Below are 22,218 nucleotides of genomic sequence, written 5' to 3' on the forward strand. Positions count from 1 at the left end.
GGAGCGATGAGGGGCACTGCTGGAGGGTGGCAGTGAGGGAGTCTGAGGAGGAGGTCATGAGGGGGATGGGCTACAGAGAGATGAGGGACACTGATGGAGGGTGGCAGTGAGGGAATCCGAGGAGGAGGTCATGAGGGAGATGGGCTACAGAGAGATGAGGGACACTGGTGGAGGGTGGCAGTGAGGGAATCCGAGGAGGAGGTCATGAGGGGGAGGGGCTATGGGGAGATGAGGGGCACTTGTGGCGTGTGGCAGTGAGGGAATCTGAGGAGGATGTCAATAGGGGGGGCCATGGAGGGATGAGGGGCACTGTTGGAAGGTGGTAGTAAAGGTTACTTACGGAGAGAGTGGTTATTGGTGCGACGCCAAAAAAGACTTTCGCATCAGCGCTGAAGCCGGCCCTGTCATGGCCTTCCTGATTTTGTTTATTTAATTAGCAGTCAGGGTCATGAGGGCTACTGTGGAACATACTTTGAAGTGCGTGCTAATTATATTTACCACTATATTCAATGTTTTAAGTTTGAAGGTGATTTTACTATTGTTTTTACTGGGATAAATAAGCCTGTAAGGGAGTGCGTTGCAGAGTCCAGGGTCAGGTGGAGGTAGTAATGAAGAGGGATTCTCCCTGAAGGCTCGCACAGAGGGAGCCCGAGAAGTGTCACTTGCCTGATACTCCCACCTCAGAAACCTCCTCTTCCCATCAAAGCTACTCAACTGTCGAAAGCATCAGCCGATATGCAGGTATTCTACCACAGCACTGGATAGAGCAGGAAGTTGAGGCAATTGGGGTTGGTGAGTGTAGGATTGTGGAAAGATTTGGTTCATACAGTTGAGTTCACCAACACCACTCAACAAGCAGTGGGCTTCTAAATTCTCCACTGCAACATACCACACTCTCACCACCTCCGCCGGAATGGGCAAGGCTCATTTGCTATGTTTGTGCTTAGTGTGATGTTTGCATTTTTCTCAATCTTATGACTTCATTCAGTGATGTAACATTGAGGGCAGCACCAACACTCTGAAAATTGTTCCAGCCCCACTGGCTTGGGTACCTTTCTTTGACATTTTCATGCTTTCTGGCCGGCTGGCCCGGGTGCCTTTGTGTGACTTTTCTATGGTTTCTGGCCTGGGTGCCTTTGTGTGATGTTTCTATGCTTTCTGGCCTGGGTGCCTTTGTGTGACGGTTCCATGCTTTCAGTCCTGGCTCGGTGCCTTTGTGTAACATTTCTATGCTTTCTGGCCTGGGTGTCTTTGTGTGACATTTCCATGCTTTCTGGCCTGGGTGCCTTTGTGTGACATTTCCATGCTTTCTGGCCTGGGTGCCTTTGTGTGACATTTCCATGATTTCTGGCCTGGGTGCCTTTGTGTGACATTTCCATGTTTCCTTGTCTGAGTACTTATGAGTGTGAGATTTCCATGCTTTCTGGCCTGGGTGCTTATGTCAGGTCATCATTTATGATTTACTATGCTTTGAAAGTTGATACAGCTCAATATGTAATGGAAAAAGTGTTGTGCACCATTTTGGTTTTTCTTTTTGCAAAATGTTTTTGAGGGGAGAATTCCCCCATGCAAACACCTGTGGCATTATTACGCTTGCTGTGGTTGTGTGCTATGCACCGTATGGGGGCTGGTGTAACAAAACTTGGCAGGGCTGCTTTGGGTTCCCAGTCCGGCCCTGAGTGTCAATTAATTAATTAATTTTTGTGAATCACAGTGTGTAACTAACTCTGCACACTGCCACCTTACCCTGCTTTTGCTATACCAGAAGCCAAAGCTTAAAATTGAGGCAAACTGTATAGACTTTGTGTCTCTTTCGAGTGAGCGCTGCAGGGCAAGCAGGGGTATGATTTGGAAACGGCCTGAATTTGGGTGGGCAAAGTAGGAGGAGGAGTATTTTCCTTTCCCCAAATTAGCACATAGAGCACTGGAATTGTCCCTTTTCAATGCATTAGTGATTTTATCTAATTTATTTCAAAATTGTGCTTTAAATGCACTTTTGATTTAATCTTTTTGAAAATGTTCATAGGGCAGGGGAACTTCCTATCTAAACCTTACTATGAGGAAGGCAGGCTCCCTTGCTGAAATTCATCTGACTTTTAGCAGTGCCAGTTGACGGTGTGGGTGGAGCTAATAGAGGAAGTGGGTGGGGCCGATGGAGGAAGTGGGTGGAGCCAATGAAAAAGTAGGTGTGGCCTCCGACAAAGATTTGAGCACCTGCACTTCAAATTTTACAAATTAAGCACTGGCTAAGGCAACCCAGAAACTTCAATGGGAACTAGGAAAATGTATCCAGAAATTAAAAACACTAGGAGATTATGCAAAACTCAAATTCCCAGCCATGATATTAGTAATGTGGAGCAATAAGAAGTGCAACATATTAGAGCCTCCTGAGGTTGAGAGTCTAATAAATCAGATACAAATGCAATGCTAGGCAATCAGTAGGTAAACTGGAGAACAAAAGCTCGATGGGTATGAAGAACCACCCTCTTTTGTTGCAGGCAGTGTTCCCTAGGAAGTGTAGGGTGGGTACAATCTTGTGGTGGGTCACACACAGCAATGTAAATAGTAGACTAGTTAATCACAGGATGGCAAGCATTAGGGAGAAAATCAAACAATTAAAAGCCCTCACTTGCGACAAGGGTTTTAAAAAGTGCTGGAAGATCATTATCACAGAGGTACTGTGGACACAATGATGGAATCAAGAAAAATCCATAACCGAAGGGTTTTAACATGGAACATAAATGGTCTGAGGGTACCCAATATGAGAAGAAACATTTTAGATTGTTCTCTACTGTCTGATGATGATATCATGATGCTGTAGGAAACACATTACAACATGAGGAATGAGTGAACATTTTAAAGGAACAAAAGTTGATTAAATAATTTGTATGAACTAATCAAATGTGTAATATGAGAGAGGAGGCTATTCTACTAAAAAAAACTCTGCACAAGCAAGGTTGGACTTTTTTACAGTGGATCCTAGGGGAAGATGGCTGAATGCCAATGTCAACATTCACGGCATATGTTATTCATTTGGAGGCTACCATGGGCCAAATAAAACCCCGCTCAGGGAGCTCTGCCATCAGTTAACTGATACTGGGAAGTATACATTAATAGGCAGAGATTTTAATGTATTGTTAGACCCAGTCCTAGTTAAAACCAGTACTAGACCAATGGTTAATAACCCTAAGATGAGGGAGTCTATCCACCACCGATAAAGAATTTGAACTTAACAGATGCCTGGCGACAGAAGGCGCGTCTCAATAAGGACTATTCTAATCACAATAACAAATACAGCCACATCTCCTGAATACTTTTATTTTATGGATGTAAAGGTGAAGAATAAGCTAAAGGGGGTATTTCACCAACCAGATTATCTTTCTGATAAAACTGGAGCTTTCCCTCGATAGTGCCCCAACCACATGTAGATGAACTCCTGACAGTTTCCTACTAGGGGAGCAGGAGATTATATCTTTTTGTAAATGAGACACTGTAGAATATTTGAATCAAATAATGACTATGCTCCTATACACATTATATGGGAAGCTTATTAATCGAGAGAAAAAATTGAGAAATTCACAAGGAGCTGACTACCTGTAATGACCACTGTAAAAAAAAATAACAAAATCATATTAAAGAGGCCAAGGCATCCTTAACAGAATATCTGGAAAAAGTGGTGCATAACAAGTGGCATGCTAGGAAGTTAGCATACTACTAATATGGTGAGGGCTTTGGGGAGCTACTGGCTAGGAAGACAAGGGTAGACAATGCCAGAAATATAATCAAAGCAACTGAAATAAGTGAAACCAGCGAATACTGTCTAGAAGACCCTGACTTTAGAAGGGCCTTAGTCAACTTTGTTCAGGAACTATATACTCATGATTCAACCGCTATAGAAAAACAAATAGATACTTGGTTAAAGAAGGATACTCTTTCTATATGAGATCAAGAAAACCAGCAGTATCTTAATCAAGAAATGAGTACAGCAGAAGTATGATTGTCAGAGGGTTAAAAAGGGGAAGGCACCAAGCCCCAATGGTATACCAAATGAGCTATATAAGGTTTTCAAAGAAGAACTTCCTCCAGTTTTGACCTGCCTAATAAATTCAATATACATACACGGCCTACTTGCCCCACCATCATGGAATGAAGCTACAAAACCAATCATTTTAAAAGCCTCATAAAAACCCATAAAGGTGTGCATCATATAGACCCACATCTTTACTTAACAATGATTATACGATTTATACATACATATTAAATAAAATACTCAAAGTCATTAGAGGGCTTGTTCATGAAAATCAAAATGGATTCACGATTTAGAGAGTGTGATAGACATGGCTATAGAAACAAACTCCCCTCTCACCATCATAACTGCTGATGCCACTTAGGACTTCGATAGAGTGAGTTGGCCATTTCTATACACAGGCATCAAACAAAGCGTTTTAGGTGATAGTTTCCTTTAGGCAAAAAGAACTATTTACAAAACACCAACTGACAGGATATTAGTCAAACGTTCTCTCACACCGCAATTCCAAATAGGAGGAGGCATTTATAAAGGGTGCACACTATCTCTCTTATTGTTCAATTTGCACATTGAACCACTTGCTAGAGGGATGAGGAGTGAAGAGAAGATCATACCTTTCCAATATCACGAGTGGGTTAAAAAAAGACCCTCTTTGCAGATTTCCGATGATTTATACACAAGAGTTTCAGGCTCCTTTCCCATAATTTTAAATATTTTAAATGACTTTTGGAGATTTTTGGGTTATCTAGTAAATGAAGAAAAATCTGAAATTATGACCTGGAATTGTGTCACTGATAATCCATTAGAAAAAAAACATTTGTGAGCCTACCTTCCCTTCTCTATTTTAGGGAGAACTAACCTAATTAAAATGATGTTCCTTCCTAAATGTACTTTTATTTGCAAAGCATTACCCTTACACTTCAGGGGAGAGTGGTTTAAAAAACTACATGGGGGAACTGAGTAGCTTCATCTAGGTTAGCAAAGTGTGACAATTGCCTGGACAAACTTACACAAAAGAAAACAGAGGCACTTTCTGCTATACTGTTGGGCTTTCCAACTGAAGAATGTTAGGCAACTACCGACAAATAGCTATCAACAGGTATCCCCATGTCACCATGCAATAACGAAAGACATTTAAGTCTCCCACATCTCTTCCATCTATAGATTTCCCTGCAGCAAATCTCACTTTTCCTGGTTATACAGGCATTGACTAGCACCTTCCCCTGCTCCCAATGCACAGAACCTCTGCAGAGACAAGATGCTGCTCTTTGAATTCTTAAAGCATCCTCCTTATTTAAAATACATGTCATTTTTACTTCGTTTTCTTTAACCAGAATGTTTTAAAAAGATCTTCCATTCCCTATGAACTTGTGTTTCTACACAGTATATACCCATCTCGTGTCTACATTTGTTGTCTTAGGGATTTATGCAAATTGTAAACAATTAACCTGGGCTACATTTGAATCCCTTTGGCCACATTGCAAATTAGTTTCCATTATAGACGGAGGAAAAGCACAAGATGATAATGAGAATCAGGAGTCGTGGTCACAGGCTCGAGAGTGGAGCAGGCCACCATTTGCATTAGTTAAATTAGTGCATTTATTAGGATGAAGCATATTTTCTTGCTGAGTGCAACTTCTCGGCCGAAGGGGAACACTTTAAAGCTTTGAAAGAGCTCAACATTTTCCCTGGATTGAAGCATCTTGAATTCTAGCTTGAAAAACCATGGAAATGGCTTCACTAGTGGATGCATCCATGCTTGTGCTTCAAGTCATCGCTTTGATATCTGGGATTATGGGAAACCTGTTCATCCTCACAGTGAATTTCAGTGACTGGGTTAAACGCAGCAATGACCTCAGCTCCTGTGACCTCATCCTCTCCAGCCTTGCCTTCTCCAACCTTGGTCACCTCTGCCTTTACTTTGTCATCAAAACCAACCCTACCTTGAAAGAAGCCTACTTCACAATGGACAGTGCCCTCAACCGCTTCTTTGTGGTTGTGTTTTGGCTTCGTTGCTGCAGTCTCTGGTTTGCCACCTGGTTCTGCGTGTACTGCTGTGTGAAGATTGTGAGCTTCACTCAACCCTGTGCAGTTCGACTGATCAAGGGATTCTTAAAGAACGTGCACTGGCTACTTTTGGGCTCAGCTGTGATTTCCCTGGCATCATGTCTTCCCTCAGCCTTTAATTTTGAGGTTCTTTCAGCTGGAAATGGTCCTTCTAACTTTTCAATCTTTTCAAATTCTAATGCATCAGTCCTTGGCCCAAAAATACTGGATGTGAAGAACACAGCATATATCAGCAACATATTGTTGGTCTTTGCAATATTTACTTTCTCAGCTATAGCGATCCTCAGCACGCTCTGCAGACACATGAGGAGGATGAGACAAAATACAGAGGACTTCAACAACACACGTATGGATGCTCCCTTTGGTGCAGTGAAAACAGTGGCCTCCCTCCTACTCCTTTATTCTGCGTTCTATGTTACCCAATGCCTGAGATATTTATACGTCTACCCTTCCGACAGCATGATCTCATTTTCGTCTACCCTTGTTGTTGCTTACTTCCCAGCCATTAACTCTGTAATCCTGATTATGGGAATAGCCAGACTGAAGAAGGCACTGGCCAGGATTTTGACTCTCTCCATGTGTTATGAAAGAGAAGAGCCTGAAGAAATACTCAAAGGAGGCATCCACTGAGTAACGCTCCCAAAACACAAGCAGATGTCATCGAACAACAGAATACTCTAGAGCAGTGCTTCCCAAAACTTTGGAACCACAACTCACTTTTTATTACAACAAAGATTCACCACCTACCGAGCTTTAATGGACACGAGGAGGTCACATTTTTTATAGGAAGTAAAACATCGTATGGTTGCATTTTTCTTTGTAATGGTGACTAAATTTGAACAGACATACAGTTTTAATATATAACTATATTGCACACAAATACCAATATGTGGAAATCTGGTTTCAGTAAATATTTATCATTTATGTACCCCCAAGTAAAGTGTCTCAATTTGTTCTGATCCTACAAAAAACCTTTGTTTCCATCACAGGTATTTATTTTTTCTTTTTCATGGGAACAAATGACATTATCCAACTTTCCTTTCACACTTCATGCGCCCCAGCAGGATTGTCACTTAATTCACTTTCCTTTCCTTTCTCTCACTGCAAAGTGGGAGAAGTTCATAAACACCAGTCCCCCTGTGAAAAATAAGCAGCAGAAAACTTATCCTGACATTTGACCCCTGTTTTTGAAACGTAGGGAATGTGACAAGTTTAAATATTGAAATTAAAGGTATCTTTATTTATAGTCTGAACTTTTTGGGAACCATGCTCTAGAACACCTCTTGGTGGTGCTTGTCAGAGATGCAGGCCAGGGTGAAACTATCCACATTGTATGTCCCCTTTAAATTTTCTCCAGATCGTTATTGCATACCTGCACCACTAGAAGGTGTGATCTTGTATATGTAGAACGTCTTTCCAATTTGACAATATGGCATTAGTTTTTTTCATTTCAAAAGAATGTTATTATTTTAAAGAAGCAAATATGAAACATAAGATACAAGCAAAAGTGATACAATTGATAACGGACAAAGGTAATAGATACATTAAAATAAAATTAAATAATAGGAAATCAAATCATTGTCATTCATTAATCCGCAGATATCAGATAAATAAAGTACTTAAGGAGGGACGACCCAAAATGATATCTGGCAAAGATACTTATCAAAAGTATCACCCTCAGATGGCAAACTAGGGATAAGAGGAAAGAAAAGAGAGGAAGAAAGAAAAGACGGAAAGAGTAGGAAAGAGATGAGGAAAGAAAAAGAGAGACAGAGAGGAGAAAAGGAAGAGGAGAGGATTTCCAGAGGATCCACCCAACACACAAGACAACACTAACCAGACAAATCAAAGGGATATTGCTCCACCAGCCCTTCGGAGGCCAGCTCCATGTATGAATCTAAGGCTTTCCAAACACCAGTAGATATAGAAGGGGATAGATGAGCATGGTCAACTGACGTATGAGCACTTCGTAAAAAGGAAACCCAAGCCCACCAAGTATAGTAAGAGACGGATGAAAAGGATTTCCACTCCATGAGAATTACTTTGACTGCAATAGTCAATAAGAGGTCCAGCAACTGTAACTCCATGGGATCTAAAGGCAGAGGTACTGGGGCCGCCAACGGACCCAAAAGGATTAATGGAAAAGAAAGTTGGAATTTGATGTTAAAGATGAGCATGAGGTGTTTGTGAATTAAATCCCAAAAGGGTTGGAGAAGGGAGCAATCAAGGAACATATGTTGAAAATCGCCTGGTAAAAGCCCACAACTCCAGCACAAATTATCTTCTTTGAGATTTAGTGAATACAGACGAATGGGAGTCCAGTGAAGAAGATTAATAGAGAAAAACTTAGACTGCATTAGAGAGGGGGCGATTTTGTTACGAAGAGAAAATTTACCAATATCTTGCCAGGTATCAGAAGAGATATGAGCCGTAACACTATGATCAAAATGATGTAACCATTTTTGCTGTGCGACAGTTTGGGAAGGGAGTGTAGAGGACGATAAAAATTTGTAAATCCGAGACACAACATGACCAGTCCTGATCCATAACTGAAAAAGCGTAATCATAGGGGAAGAAGGATGAAGGTGCACTTTAGCAAGTGCAACCTTAATCTTAAGAAAAGTATAAAAGTCTAAATTAGATAAAGAAAGTTGTTGAGCAAGGGATGAGAAAGGGGAAGGGTCATTGTTGGAATCATAGAGATGTTTAACAAGTGAGACACCTTTCCCAGCCCTGTAAGACATCAACTCTGGCTCAATATTAATTTTGATTTTAGAATTGCGCCAAATAGACGACCATCTAGTTTTATGCAGTGGAATTGCTACTCTCTTATCAACCTTGCGAACCGCAGCAATAGTGTCTAAAATAATAGAACGAGAGAATGGAATAGAAAGGGTATTCGTGGTTAAAAAAGAGGCAGTCGGCAGTGGGGAGGCCAGTTCCTGTTCTATTGTCAACCATGCTGGAACATGAATAGATGGAGAAGAAAACCAAAGGGCACCCTGGGACGCCAGAAAAGCCGTTTGATACTTCCCCCAATCAGGAAAATTACAGCCACCCATATCATAAGATTTCCGTAAAAACTTATAAGCAATCCTAGCCCTTCTGTCATTCCATAAAAATTTGGAAGTAAGCAAATCAAGTTCATGAAAGAAGGAATCAGAAAGCCTTACTGGAAGCATAGAGGAAACAAAATTAATAATAGGAGTGATCATCATTTTAAGAGTCTGCAGTCGGCCCCACCAAGAAATATGCTTCGGAGACCAATTTTCTAAAAGACGTCTCACCTTAAGAATAGTTTGGGATTCATTGTAAGTAGCCGTAGCATATAGGGTGTAACAAAAATAGATACCCAGATATTTTAGCTGTTTAGATTGCCATTTAAAGCCCGCCGAACCCATATGAGAGGAGAAGCAGTAAGCATTTAAGGGAAACATCTCTGTCTTATCTTTGTTCAGAGTGTATCCTGAAACTTTTGAAAAAAGAGAAATCGTATCCGAAATAGCAGGGATGGCCAGTGCAATATCATCACAAAAAATGAGAATATCATCTGCATATGCAGCTGTTTTTATCTGATGAGACCCAAAAGAGAACCCCTTAATATCTGGATGCGAGTCAATCATTCTGAGGAGAGGATCAATGGACAACAAAAATAAGAGAGGGGACAAAGGACACCCTTGTCTAGTGCCCTGACAAAGGTTAAAAAAGGAAGACGTAGCACCATTCACCCGTATGTTAGCCCTAGGTCGGGAGTAAAGAGACATAACCATACGAATAAAGGAATCACCAAGATTATGTGCACATAAAACAGCTCTTAAAAAAGGCCAAGAGACCTTATCAAAGGCCTTTTCAGCATCAAGGGCCAAGGCTGCCGCCGGAAGATTAGAACGCTTGGCGGCACCAAGAATATGACAAAAAGTACGAATATTATCACGTGCAAGACGCCCCTTTACGAAACCTGTTTGGGAGGGATGAACCAATTGAGGAATAAAGGAGTCTAAGCGTTTAGCTAAGATTTTAGCAAAGATCTTAGCTTCCATGTTAAGAAGGGAAATGGGACGAAAATTCTTGGGATCTGCATGATCCTTCCCTTCTTTGGGGATAACTACAATAGTAGCATCAGCCGCGGAGCCAGACACAGAACCATCCTTAATAAAAGCATCAAAAACGGATTGGAGTTTCGGGACAAGCACGGGAATAAAGGTTTTATAAAACGCAATAGGATATCCATCAGGACCAGGAGCTTTACCAGAACGAGTAGTTTTAATCGCGGAAATGATTTCATCAGAAGCAATCGGACAATTCAATGAGTTATTATCTTCCTCCGAAACAACTTTCAAAGGAACCGACTTCAAGAACTCCTGACATTGTTCAAAAGAAGCTTGAGCAGACGGGGTATATAAATTATTATAAAAATCGCGGAAGACCTCAAGAATTTCTACAGTTTGAAATTTTTTGATACCAAGCCGGTCAGTAATAGAAGAAATTTGGGAAGAATTACAAGAAGAATCCTGAAACTTTAAAGTGGCTGCAAGAAGCTTGCCCGCACGATTTTTTAACAGCAATTTCTTAGATTTCTGAGCCTGAAGGCCAATATGAGCTCTCTTAGTGACTATAGTATTGTACGTATACTTTACATTCTTAATAGATTGGAGGCAGGTCTTATCCTGAGAATGTCGAAAAAGGGATTCCTGACGTTTGATCTCATCTGCTAAGTCCGCGAGTTCCTTTTTAATGGCTGCGTTTCTCCTTGACATACATTTAATGACCTGACCACGGAAAGTACATTTAAAAGAGTCCCAGAGAACAACAGGGGAACTGACTGACCCAACATTCTCAATAAAAAACGTCTCAATATCATTGGAAAACTCTCGCACCAAGGACTCATCATGTAAAATTTCTGTGTTTAGTCTCCACGAACGAGATCGTGCCCTAGGGGCAAAGGACATAAGAGTAAAGGTCACTGCGGCATGGTCAGAAATTAAAATAGGGTGAATAAGCGGAGAAGAAGAAGATTGAACCAGAGAGGAGTGAACCAAAAGATAATCAATGCGTGAAAAGGACGAATGAGGGGAAGAAAAAAAGGAGAAGTCACTACCAGTGGGATTATGAAGACGCCAGACATCCTGAAGATGGGTAAGAGAGCACATATTAATCATTTGTTTATGTGCTTTAGGGGGACGAAAATTAAAGGCAGAGTTCCTATCTAAGATGGGATCCATTGGCAAATTAAAGTCTCCACCTACAATAAGATTACCAGAGTGAGGTGTATCATTTAGCTTTTTGGTGATCGCTTTCCAAAAGGACGGGTCATCCTTGTTGGGGGCATAAATATTCATGACAAAGAGATCAGCATTACCATTGGACATCTTAGACAGCAACCACCGACCCTCTCTATCCTGCTCAGAGGAAACGATAGACAACCCAGAATGTTTAGAAACTAAGGTAATTACCCCATTTCTTTTACCACAAGCATCTGAACAAGCAACATCAAAGACCCACTCTTTCTTCAGAAACAACGCCTCCTTGGCAGAGAGCTTTGTTTCCTGAAAAAGGACGAGATCCGAAGAAAGAGATTTACAGTAGTCCAAAATCTTTGACCTTTTAACTGGGTGATTTAACCCTTTAACATTAAGGGAAAGTATATTTAGTCCAGACATAGAACCATTATCAGGAAAAAAAGACATTTCATATATGACAAATGAACTGCAACAACCAGGAGAACCAACCAGCAGACATTAAAAGCCAACACAAAACAAGGTGAAACCAAAGAGGAAATCCGAAAAGAAAAAAGTAAAGAAGAGGAAAAAGAAAGCAAGAAAATACACAGAAAGAGAGAGAGAAGGGCCCATAAGGCAGGTCTGAAAAAGACCAAATTCATACAAGGGGGGACATGGGAAAAAGAGCGAAGGGCCAACAAGAGGAATAAAAAACATCAGCATAAATAGCCCCAAAACAGTACATAGCTGATTATACATGTTTAACCCCTTGCGTGCGGGTTTATTTCTCCCGCTGTGCGGGAGAAATAAACGGCCTTCGGGAACACGACGTCTCCCGGCCGTCGTGCGCACACGCCCACCGTAATGCACGACGGCCGGGAGACGTCGTGCGCACGCAAGGGGTTAAAAGAAGAACTATCTAAAAGCTAAGAACTGGAATTAATTATAACATGTTGGAAACAGAGCGAAATGAAAGACTATAAAGGCAACACGTTTAACCAAGTTGATATATAGGTACCAGCTAAAATGAATCATAGAGAACGGGAAGGGCAGTAAAGAGAGGAAAAGAAAACAAGTGCAAGCAATAAGAGCTGGTGGAAAGTGAGCTAAAAGTTAACATTACTATTAGGTAGAGGAAGACCAAAGCGGACTTCATAAAGAGAAAAAGGAACAGAATGAAGAGAAAAGAAGAAATACATTCTAAAGCATACTATATGATACATTATGGGAAAAATAAGTGAAACATAATAAAAAACGGCATATAGTACCCTCTCAATATAACAATCAATGAATCCTTATGGCAGATAGATAAGAGAACTAATAACATATATAAATATGTAAAATCTATAGATAAGCTTATAGATAACTGACCATGAATAGATAAAGCCATATACACACAAATTGGCAAAAAGAGGTACGCTTGCCTAAGTAAGTGAACATGTAGGTAAAGAGGCATAAAACTATCAAGTACAAAGCATCTATAAAAAACTGACCTACTCGAAAACGATAATTAATAATACATAATAAACAAACCACTCAGTGATAAATCAGTAAAGTAGATATAACTAGTAACTATATAGACGACACAGTGACTCTAAATATAGCCATAAATAAGCATCTAATAAACATCTATGATACAAACATATAGACACTCCATACATCAACACGTTAATAAAACAAAGGAAAAAACAATGGCCTACTCCATAAATACGAGATAACAAGAGACAACCATGAGGCAAAAAGACCGACCACAAAAAGATAAAATAAACCAAATTTCACATCAAAAATCGACGCAAATAAAGAAGTCATACAATGGGATAAGAAACGCACCAGGACCTAATACGTCGAGAGACAAACTGGGAAGGCAAGGAATAACAGGACGACACGCGAACAGGAGTGAAGTCAAGCCATCAAGAGATGCTACCACAAAAAAAAAATTGGAAGGTTTATAGAATAAAACTAACAACAATAAAGACCATTACACCATAACGATAACAAGGGAGCACCAAAAGACGACAAAAACACACCAAAACCAATGGACATAAAGACCACCGCGCAGATCTAAAAGCAACTAGACTTAATAGATCTGACAAAGAGGAAAAACATTGCAGTATGTATAACCGCATCAGGTGCCAGAAGAACCAGGAACATGTGAGGCCACCGTTTGAAGTTCCATCTGTAACTCAATCTGATTATCCAAAAACGAGGCCAAATCAGCAGGTTCATCAAAAATTCTGACACGACCTTTGAAAGTAATGCGGAATTTTGAAGGGCCAGCGAAGGAGAAGGGGATATTCATCTCAGATAAACGCTTCCGGAGATTAAGAAAGCCCTTCCTCCTTATTACCGTGTCCCTGGCAAAGTCTTGAGAAATTGAAATACGATGGCCATTCCAAGAAACAGCTCTAACCTTCCGCATATGAGCCAAAATCTGCTCTGTATGCTGATGACGCAGCGGTTTAAAAATTATCGCTCTTGGTTGCGTAGCAGACTTGGGGCGAAAGGTGGGAACACGGTGTGCACGTTCCAGTTCAAAATCTCTTTGGAAAGAAATTTGTAGTGTAGAAGGAATCCATTGATAAAGAAACTCAATCATGGAAGATGCATCTTTCTCAACATCCTCCGGAAGACCAAAAATACGCAGATTGGATCTGCGATTACGATCCTCTTGTTCAGTGAGGTCTTTCCTCAATGCTGCCATGGAACGCTCCATCTGAGTGAGAGATCTAGAGTGCTTTTGCATGGTATCCTCTGCGCCACTAATCCGTGTTTCTGTACCTGAAACACGAAGGGAAAGGGCCTTGAAATCATTCCTGATGGCTAACACCTCCACCTGCAGTAAATCTGTGTTAGTCTTAGTAGACTGCGCAATTTCATAGACCTCATTAAGGCGCGTCAGGATGGACTCAAGAGTAGAATTAGTGTCTTTTGGAGCAGACTCAGGTGTGGGGGATACCTGTTTGGACCTCTTAAGAGATGCTTTAGAGTCCTTAACGTCTTTAGCATTCGGTGAAGGGCCCATATTCTCAGCCATAGGGCATACCACCTCAACAGGAATAAAATACACCTCTTCAGATAGAGTAAGGGCAAGAAATGCCAGGGGATGTAAGACCCTTAATGTGCGATAAGAAAAACAAGCAGGAAGGAATAACGCACTTTCAGCAAAAAGAGCAGGACAAAAATTATGGCAGGCGAGCACGGTCAGGAAAAAAAGCCACCTCACAAAAAATATAATGTGCTGCAGGAACAAGTAGGCGCACACCGACCTCGAAAACAACCAATAGCAAGCATAGAGCAAAGAAGCCTCACATAAGGAAGTGGCAGTGCGTCTGACGAATAATATATTAGCAGAAACCTCAAAAAGTTCTCACAATGGGCAGCACTTTAATAGGCGGAAGAAAAAAAATCAAAATAAGCACAAAAAAGTGAAAAAACGTCACCAGTTCCTGTATGACTCCATTCCTGACAGGATAGTCCCAGTAGCGTCGTCGTGTAGAGGAGAGAGTAAAACTCCCTCAGTGAAGAAACAAAATGGCGGCCGCTCGTGAAACCATCGAGCGCCACCTTAAAATGCTGATATATGATCTCTGGCCGCTTCCCACCACCGGAAAACTCCCTCGTAGCGCACACGGCAGTCTCACAGGCAAGATATCATCCTCTGCGCTGAGCGGGGCATTCCGCAGCGGCAGCAATGTCTCCGTCGGCCCTCGCTCTTTACGGAGCTCAAGCGCGATCCGCCATTTCACAGCGGCGCGCAAGCCACGCCCCATATGGCATTAGTTTTGATACCAAAGTCTTAAGTGAAAAGTTCATCATGTCTTACTTCATGTTTTTGAGTGATTTGAAATTGCTGTTTTCGCCTGAAATTATTTGCTTCTAGGACTAACATCATGTAAAATAATTTGGGAAACTGAGCCCTCAAGGGGAGCCTTCTCCAAAAAAACAGCTCCAGAGCTGCTCTCCAGTTAGAGTATGATGCAATATGTCAAATAGATTTGAAGACATAGAAAATCACAACCAAATTCTCTTTAAATTTGATGAATATTTAAGATCAACCTAGCTCTGCTGAATACTGTCAAATTAATACCATGTGTACAGAATTGTGTGGAAAAGCTTTGGATTGAGAGTTGGATGGCCAAACGGATCAGACATGTAAATGGGGAAATGTTAAGCTCAGTTTTAAAAGTATGGGCCTCATTTAAAAACTTTTTACGTTTGGCAGCACAGCAGCCCTTCCCGCTGCACTAGCTTGCATCAAAAGAAAAGGGCAGGAATGCGCCATATTTACAAGATACGTGGCATTCCTTTCCTTCTCCTCGGCGCCGGCGCACAAATAGCAGCCGTGCACAAACACAGACAAGCTTGTGTCTTGCTGCAAGGGTTCCTGCATTGCGGGAACGATTGTTTTTGTGCAGGAAGGAACACAGTTGATGTCATTTTCCTCTTTATGAGCATGCTGCAGAATGCAGAATGCAGCAAGCATAGAAAGAGGAACAAATGGGGAGAAAAAAAAGACTTTCTCCTTGTTGCGGCACTCCTACTCCTTCCCTGGGGAGACGTAGGATTCTGACGCATTTCCAGGATTACAATTCTTCGTAAATCTGGGAATGCTATAAATTCTAAGCGTGCTGAGTGGGAACACCCAGAGCAACACCCATGGTACGCCCCTTTCAAATAAAGTGGCTATGCCTGGCCTTATAAATGTGCTGCGCCACCAGAGCATCAAAAATGTGACACCAGGGCCTCGTAAAAGAGGCCCTATGTCAATACATTTGTGGATTTCTAAAAGGATTCTGTAAAGTTGTAGGACTAAATGTGCCTTCCAATTTATCTCATAGTTTATACTTTCATTTACGGAGGTCCCTCAGGTTTAGCAACTAGGTGTGTCATTTAGGGCCTCATTTATGAGGTTTCCCTGTGGGGCAGCGCCGCAGGCCTCCCTGCCGATTTGCCATACAGTAAAAGAAAAGGGCAGGAACTCTGAATCTATGAGATATGGCGCATTCCTGTCCTTTTCCCCTGCACTGGCACACAATGAGATGCCGTGCACCAACGCAGGCACCTTTGCTCCATGGTAAGGGTGCCTGCGTGAAGGAGAGGGTTGTTTTTGTGCAGGAAGGGAAACCAATCACAAGAGGCTTTTTTCTTTTTCTGAGTGTACTGCAGAATGCAGCTCACATAGAAAAAGGAAAAACGAGGAGAAATAAAGATATTTCTCCTCATTGTGCCTCCTTTAGGCATCCCCTGGAAAGGCGTACGTTTTTGGCTCTGCCTCAGGCAGTGTACAAATGCCATGGATGTTGCTGGGAACGCTCCCAGCAACACCCATTGTATGCCCCTTTAATGCAGAAAACTATATTAAATGGGACAATATTAACGAGGAAGCATTACGCCACAAAAAGTTACTTAGTGCTTCCTCGTTAATGTGGAGCAGGCTCCTGCGCCACCAGGGCGTCGCAAAAAGTGACGTTCTGATGGCGCAAGGGGGTTCATAAATGAGGCCCTTAATCTCTGGCAGGCAGCCCCCCAGCGCACCAGAAGGGTAAAGGCCCAAGCATCTCCCTGCCTAGTGGAGGCTACCAGACATATTTTAAGATCCCTATCATTTTGGCTCTGGCATTCTGCCTCATGTCCATCCGCTGCATTCTTTGATGCATTGTAGGCAGAGTAGAACTAATGATCCTGGCATGTATTTCCACAAGTGTATCAGGGCACCAATATTAAAGTGCACAGAATGGGGAATAACATATGTATCCATGAACACTTGGGACCAGATTTAGCAAGCCTTTGCATTGCCCATGCATTGTAGAAGGCAACACAAGGACAACTCTTCAGATTCAGTAATATATAAAAAGTCTTGCAGGGGCAATGGGCGTTGCTTTGAGTAGCTTTGTAAAGAAATGCAGTGCAACACAGAGACTTGTGCTGTGTTACATTTCAAGCTGGAAGACAATTCATTGGTGAAGCATGGGTGTCACCAGATTTACTGAAGCTAGTAAACATGCAAATGTTTCAAATGCGTTGTATGCTTCAGTGAGCCATAAAAGTAGAAATATCTTTATTTCTGCTCATTACTTCCTCTTTCTATGCCTGATGCATTCTGCAGGACGTATGGAATGAGGAAAATGCCTCTAAGCATTGTTTTCAAGCAGGAAGGTGTCCCTTCCTGCACAAAAACAAACCTGTCTGTAATTAAGGCACCCTTGCACCAATGCACCATGTCACAAGTGTGTCTGCATTTGTGAAAGGCCACACTCCGTGCACCAACGCTAGGAGAGAACATAAATGCTCCATATATATGTGAATTTGGAAAATTTCTGCTCTCTCCTTTTCACAAAATGCAGCACATCAACGTTGCTTGGCATGCAATTTTTTAACATGAGCGGATTCCCAATGCCAGCTACACCGAGGTGGAAAGTGTCAGCAGGTCTGCAGCTGTCTTTAAGGGATAAGCACCTGGTAAATTCCGATCCAGTGTTTTTACACTTGTTAATGTGTGGAGCTGAAATAGATGGCCACTCAGAATCAGCTTGAGCAGTATTCTATCCCTGACCCCTGTTTAAAATACAGTTCTGGATTAATCAAAATGAGGGTTTTAAGGTGCTAAACACAGAGGTGTGTCTGGGATCTCGGCTTAATACATCCTATGGTATCATAATTTATAATGGCCATTACATTTACTTTTTGTGCAAGATGTTTTTTTCTATTTCTTTACTTTTGCTATAATCGCGGCACCCGCGCTTTGCATGCCGCGATTATAGCAAAAGTAAATATACTTAATAAGGTCCCAAAAGCGAGACCTATTGGCTACGCCAATGCTTGTTACTGCATGCCTGGTTTCTTGTGCTAATGGCAATGTTTGGAATGCTCCTGCCCTCCCTCCTTTCTAAGTCTAAGGACCGGGCCAGTTCAAGTGTTATAGGGTTATGATTAAACCCGGGCGTAGTGCTCCGCTCCGCCCACGGAGTGTACGTAGCGCTGCCTGCTTCGCGGTTTACGAAGTAGGCGTAGCAGGCAGTGCTACGCACATGCCAGGGCGAAGCAGGGCTGCCCGCCGCCCTCATTTTAAAATAAGTTAAACTATGATAAAAAAAAGCTAAAATGCCTTACGAGAAATGTGCATGCATGGGCGTCCGCGCATGCCCATTTGTGAACAGAAGTTGCCGTCAACGAGGAAGAGGGAGCCCCGGGACGCCGCACTGCAGGTAAGGCATTTTATCTTATTTTTATCATAGTTTAACCTATTTTAAAATGAGGGCGGGCGTGAGGCGGGCGGCGCGTAGTGGGGCTACGCGGAGCGCGCGAATGTGTGTAGATTTGCCCACAATACGCGATGCTCCACGTTGCCCCACTACACCCACTATGCCCAGGGTTAGTTATGATCGATGTAACTCCTCCAGGAGAGTTTGTGGACTGTGGACGCCAGAGGGGCAGAGACCATTATAAGGTGAATAGTGGTGGAAGAACTCCTACTTGAGTAAGTGGGAACAGAGACATCCACTCCAGACTGCTCTAGGCAAAGTAAATTGTTAGCCTCGAGGAGCTCTTCTAAACGATGACCTGGTTCTGTATGCTCAAAGCTGGCAACCAACGGTATTGTATCCACGTGGCCCTTTGCAAAAATACAGTCAAGCTGACAGAGATGTATATTGAAATCACCTATCATTATAACCTCATAGTAGGAGCGTTTGTTCTTGCCAAATTGTTCGAGAAACCCCTCTAGTGTGGCAATAAGTTCGGTAACAAAATTTCTACAACAAGAGTTGTAAAAATGTACTACCAACAGGGGGGAGGGTTTGTAAATGACAGCTCTACTGCTAGCAAATAGGGTGAGTGATAGTCTGCCACTCTAGTGGTACAAGGTATTTTAAGTGAGAGCAGAACTAGGATACCACGCTTAGCGTGTCCCATTGGGGAAAGGAATGCACTTTTAAAGAATGAAGATAAACGATTCAAAAATAAGGACTCATCAGTGTACCATATTTCCTGCAGAGCTATTATGGGGCAACATGTGATGGACCTCCGTCTGCCACATGGTGTCATCTTTTTCAGACCTACAGGTCATAATCTTAATACAGAAGGAAACAGGAATGATAGGGGCTAGCTTGGGGGAGAGATAGATACATTAGCCACCGAGCCCACAGGCCTGAGACCCAACAACATGGCCCAAGCAGATGCTGGTCAATCGTTACCATCTAGACCATCTAGCCCTATCAAGGTTTCAAACCTGTTGGCTAGAGGAAGTTCGGACTGGCAGGGGCAATCAGGAAGAAGGAAGTTAGTGGGATAAAAGTTGTGAAGTGGAAAAATCTTAATTGTTGTATAAGTATCTTGCGTGAAAGGGCTCTCATCCAACACTTTGGCATATACAGGATGTCTTACATAAACTACAACACAGTATCCCACAATATTTTTCTTCACCCTGGAGCTGATATACTGATTTTTCTTTCCTGATTTTGTATGTCTGGGCTCATATGATGTCTTCCCTGTGCTAAGGGCGCAGGTGGATGTGGACCCAGCCGCATGACTGGTCCACATAGCCAGAGACTTCGCAGCATTGATTGGGACGCCAGGGACAGGCAGGGGAGAGAACTGAGCATTGCCTCTACAACTTAAAGCTGTAACAATATTGGGGCTATCAAAGCTTTAAACAAGGATTCCAGTCTAGGAAATAGTTTGTCTTTGATCTGCTCCAAGTCAATATTGACTGATGGTGGCACCTTGTTCTGTGACTGGACTGTTGTTTTTCCCCCAGTCTTCTTCTTTTTGACCGGGGATTCAGCTGGACTGATGTCATCCTCCTCTGATAACTCCACAGTCTTGTCGTTCATGACTAGAGCTAGTGGTATTACTGGGATCAGAGATCCAGCTGCTTCCCCTACTAAATGGAGATCTTCCGAGGGAATTCTCTTTATTTCCAGGGAAAGTCTCCTCTCAATCGGGCTATCTCTTTAGAAATAACACTTGCTGCCCTGACTAAAAAAAGAGACTGTAGTATTTACAGTCTCCCCCCCCTGCTGAACCTGAGGTCATCTTCCTTTTGCCCATCTTTGCACACGTTTGCACACATTTAGGGTAAGGTGTCATGGGTAAAGGAAGTGTGTATTACACCGCAATGCAGGCCTTGTTGCACTAGAGCAGCTGGTTAACCCACCCCCTGTCAAGTTGTTCAATGCTCTGAAATGTTCAAGGCAGACAGGAAATATATAAAAAGCACTACCTTAAACTTGTGAGGGACCAAGAGTCCTGACCCAGCCTGGCCTCTTACAGCCATTGACTGGCGTAGACGGGCCCTCTCTTGTCCCGGTCTTCGCCAGGCAAGTGCTTGGGCATGTCTTGCACATGTTACGTGCTGCTGGGAGCCCATCAGGGCAGAATTAGGCACCTCTGGGTGTGTGGGCCAGCTTTGGCAGATTCTGGCTGCTAGAAACACTGGGGCATGTAGTCCACCCCACAAACCACACAGCAGCAGCTTCTGGCCTCTGTGCTGCAAGAGCCCGTCAGGGCAGAAGTAGGCACCTCCGGGCACGAGGACCAGCGGTAGTGGCTCCCGACCGCTAGGAACAGTGGGGCACGTAGTCCGCCCTACAAACCATGGACCAGCAGCTTCTGGCTCCCGCGCTGCGTAGGGCAGAAGTAGGCGCCTCCGGGCATGAGTACCAGCGGTGGTGGCTTTCAGCTTCTAGGAAAACTGGGGCACATAGTCTGCCCTACAAACCACGAAACAGCAGCTTCTGGGTGCTCTCTTCCCAGGTTGCCTGTGAATTAAGCCGTATCAGTTTTAGTTTATATTATAACGCATGGTGAGTGGACCGTCTCAGACAGGAATCACCTTGTGTGAATTACTTTGTGCACAGATTGCTGCTAGCACTGGCCACTTTGTTTGGAAAATAGACGTTTTTAACCTTTTTTAATATACAGGGCTGATTTTAAAGTTACCTTTCTTTTTGCTGCTGCACTTCATTTCCAAACTTTATTGGGGGCATGCCTCACTTACCTGGTCCGCTGCGGCTCAGTCGTTTGTTGCGGAGGGAAGTGAGTATCTTTCTATGCTCTCCCTACCTTCTTTCGGGTCTTTGGTGGAAGGTTGTGTTCTATTTGTTTCCGGCCCAGTCTATTTCAAAGCATGCTGGGTCAGATACTCAGCGGATAAGCACAGCGGGTGCCCTGCTGGTACGCCAACGGCACAACAAAGGCAAGCCTGTCTGCGCCCGTCCCTGCCTGGAATGCTCCTTGCGCCAGGAATCCTGGCCTTTTCACAGTAGAACAGAACAAACCTTTTACTTATTCAAAGGAAGAGCTTCTTACAGAAGCGGGGAATCCCTCGCTGTCAACATGTGGACCTGGAGGCTTCAGCTGGGACTCAGTTATATGTCTGCCCTTCCTGCAATTTTTGCATGTCTCAGTCAGGCGTTAGCGATGCCTTCATGGAGAGTCATCCGCGCCCCCCCCCCCTCTTCGTGATCACGCATTCCTGGGCTTTCTCATCAATGCTAGATCCCTTATTAAGAGTAAGGTTGATTTTAGGGATGTTGTCTCGCTTTGCAAGACGGACTGGGTGTTTATTACTGAGACGTGGGCTAGGGACTGCTCCGGTCCTGACCTGGTGGAGGCAATCCCTCCTGGATATGCCTTAGCTAGATTTGACAGGGTAGGCAGAATGGGTGGGGAATTGGGCATTCTATGTATATGGATGTCCATACCTGTCATACCGAGCCACTCACCACGTCTCTTGACCTGTACCAGGCATTTTTTTTTCGACAAAAATTCAACCGACTGAAAGTTTCACTGGTGTTGTGACCTACTGCCAACCTGGACCAAGAGCATCATTTAGCCAGGATTTTAGTAATCTCATAGAACCGTACCGGGCAAGACCTAATCTTACCCTTTTGGGTGATTTTAATT

General features: G+C 42.9%; 1 protein-coding gene across 1 annotated transcript; it reads left to right on the forward strand.

Moving 5' to 3' along the window:
- Positions 1-5,752: 5,752 nt before the first annotated feature.
- LOC146813271 (taste receptor type 2 member 40-like) lies at positions 5,753-6,724 on the forward strand. Its single transcript, XM_085615349.1, has one exon. It carries the CDS (start codon positions 5,753-5,755, stop codon positions 6,722-6,724), a length of 972 nt encoding a protein of 323 aa, XP_085471475.1.
- The last annotated feature ends 15,494 nt before the right edge of the window (positions 6,725-22,218 follow it).

The sequence above is a fragment of the Triturus cristatus genome, chromosome 7, assembly GCF_964204655.1.
Source record: "Triturus cristatus chromosome 7, aTriCri1.1, whole genome shotgun sequence".
Taxonomy (NCBI): Eukaryota; Metazoa; Chordata; class Amphibia; order Caudata; family Salamandridae; genus Triturus; species Triturus cristatus.

Bases quoted from the DNA above. Each gene is read 5' to 3' on its own strand.
- LOC146813271 (XM_085615349.1), top strand. From the start codon at position 5,753: ATGGAAATGGCTTCACTAGTGGATGCATCCATGCTTGTGCTTCAAGTC.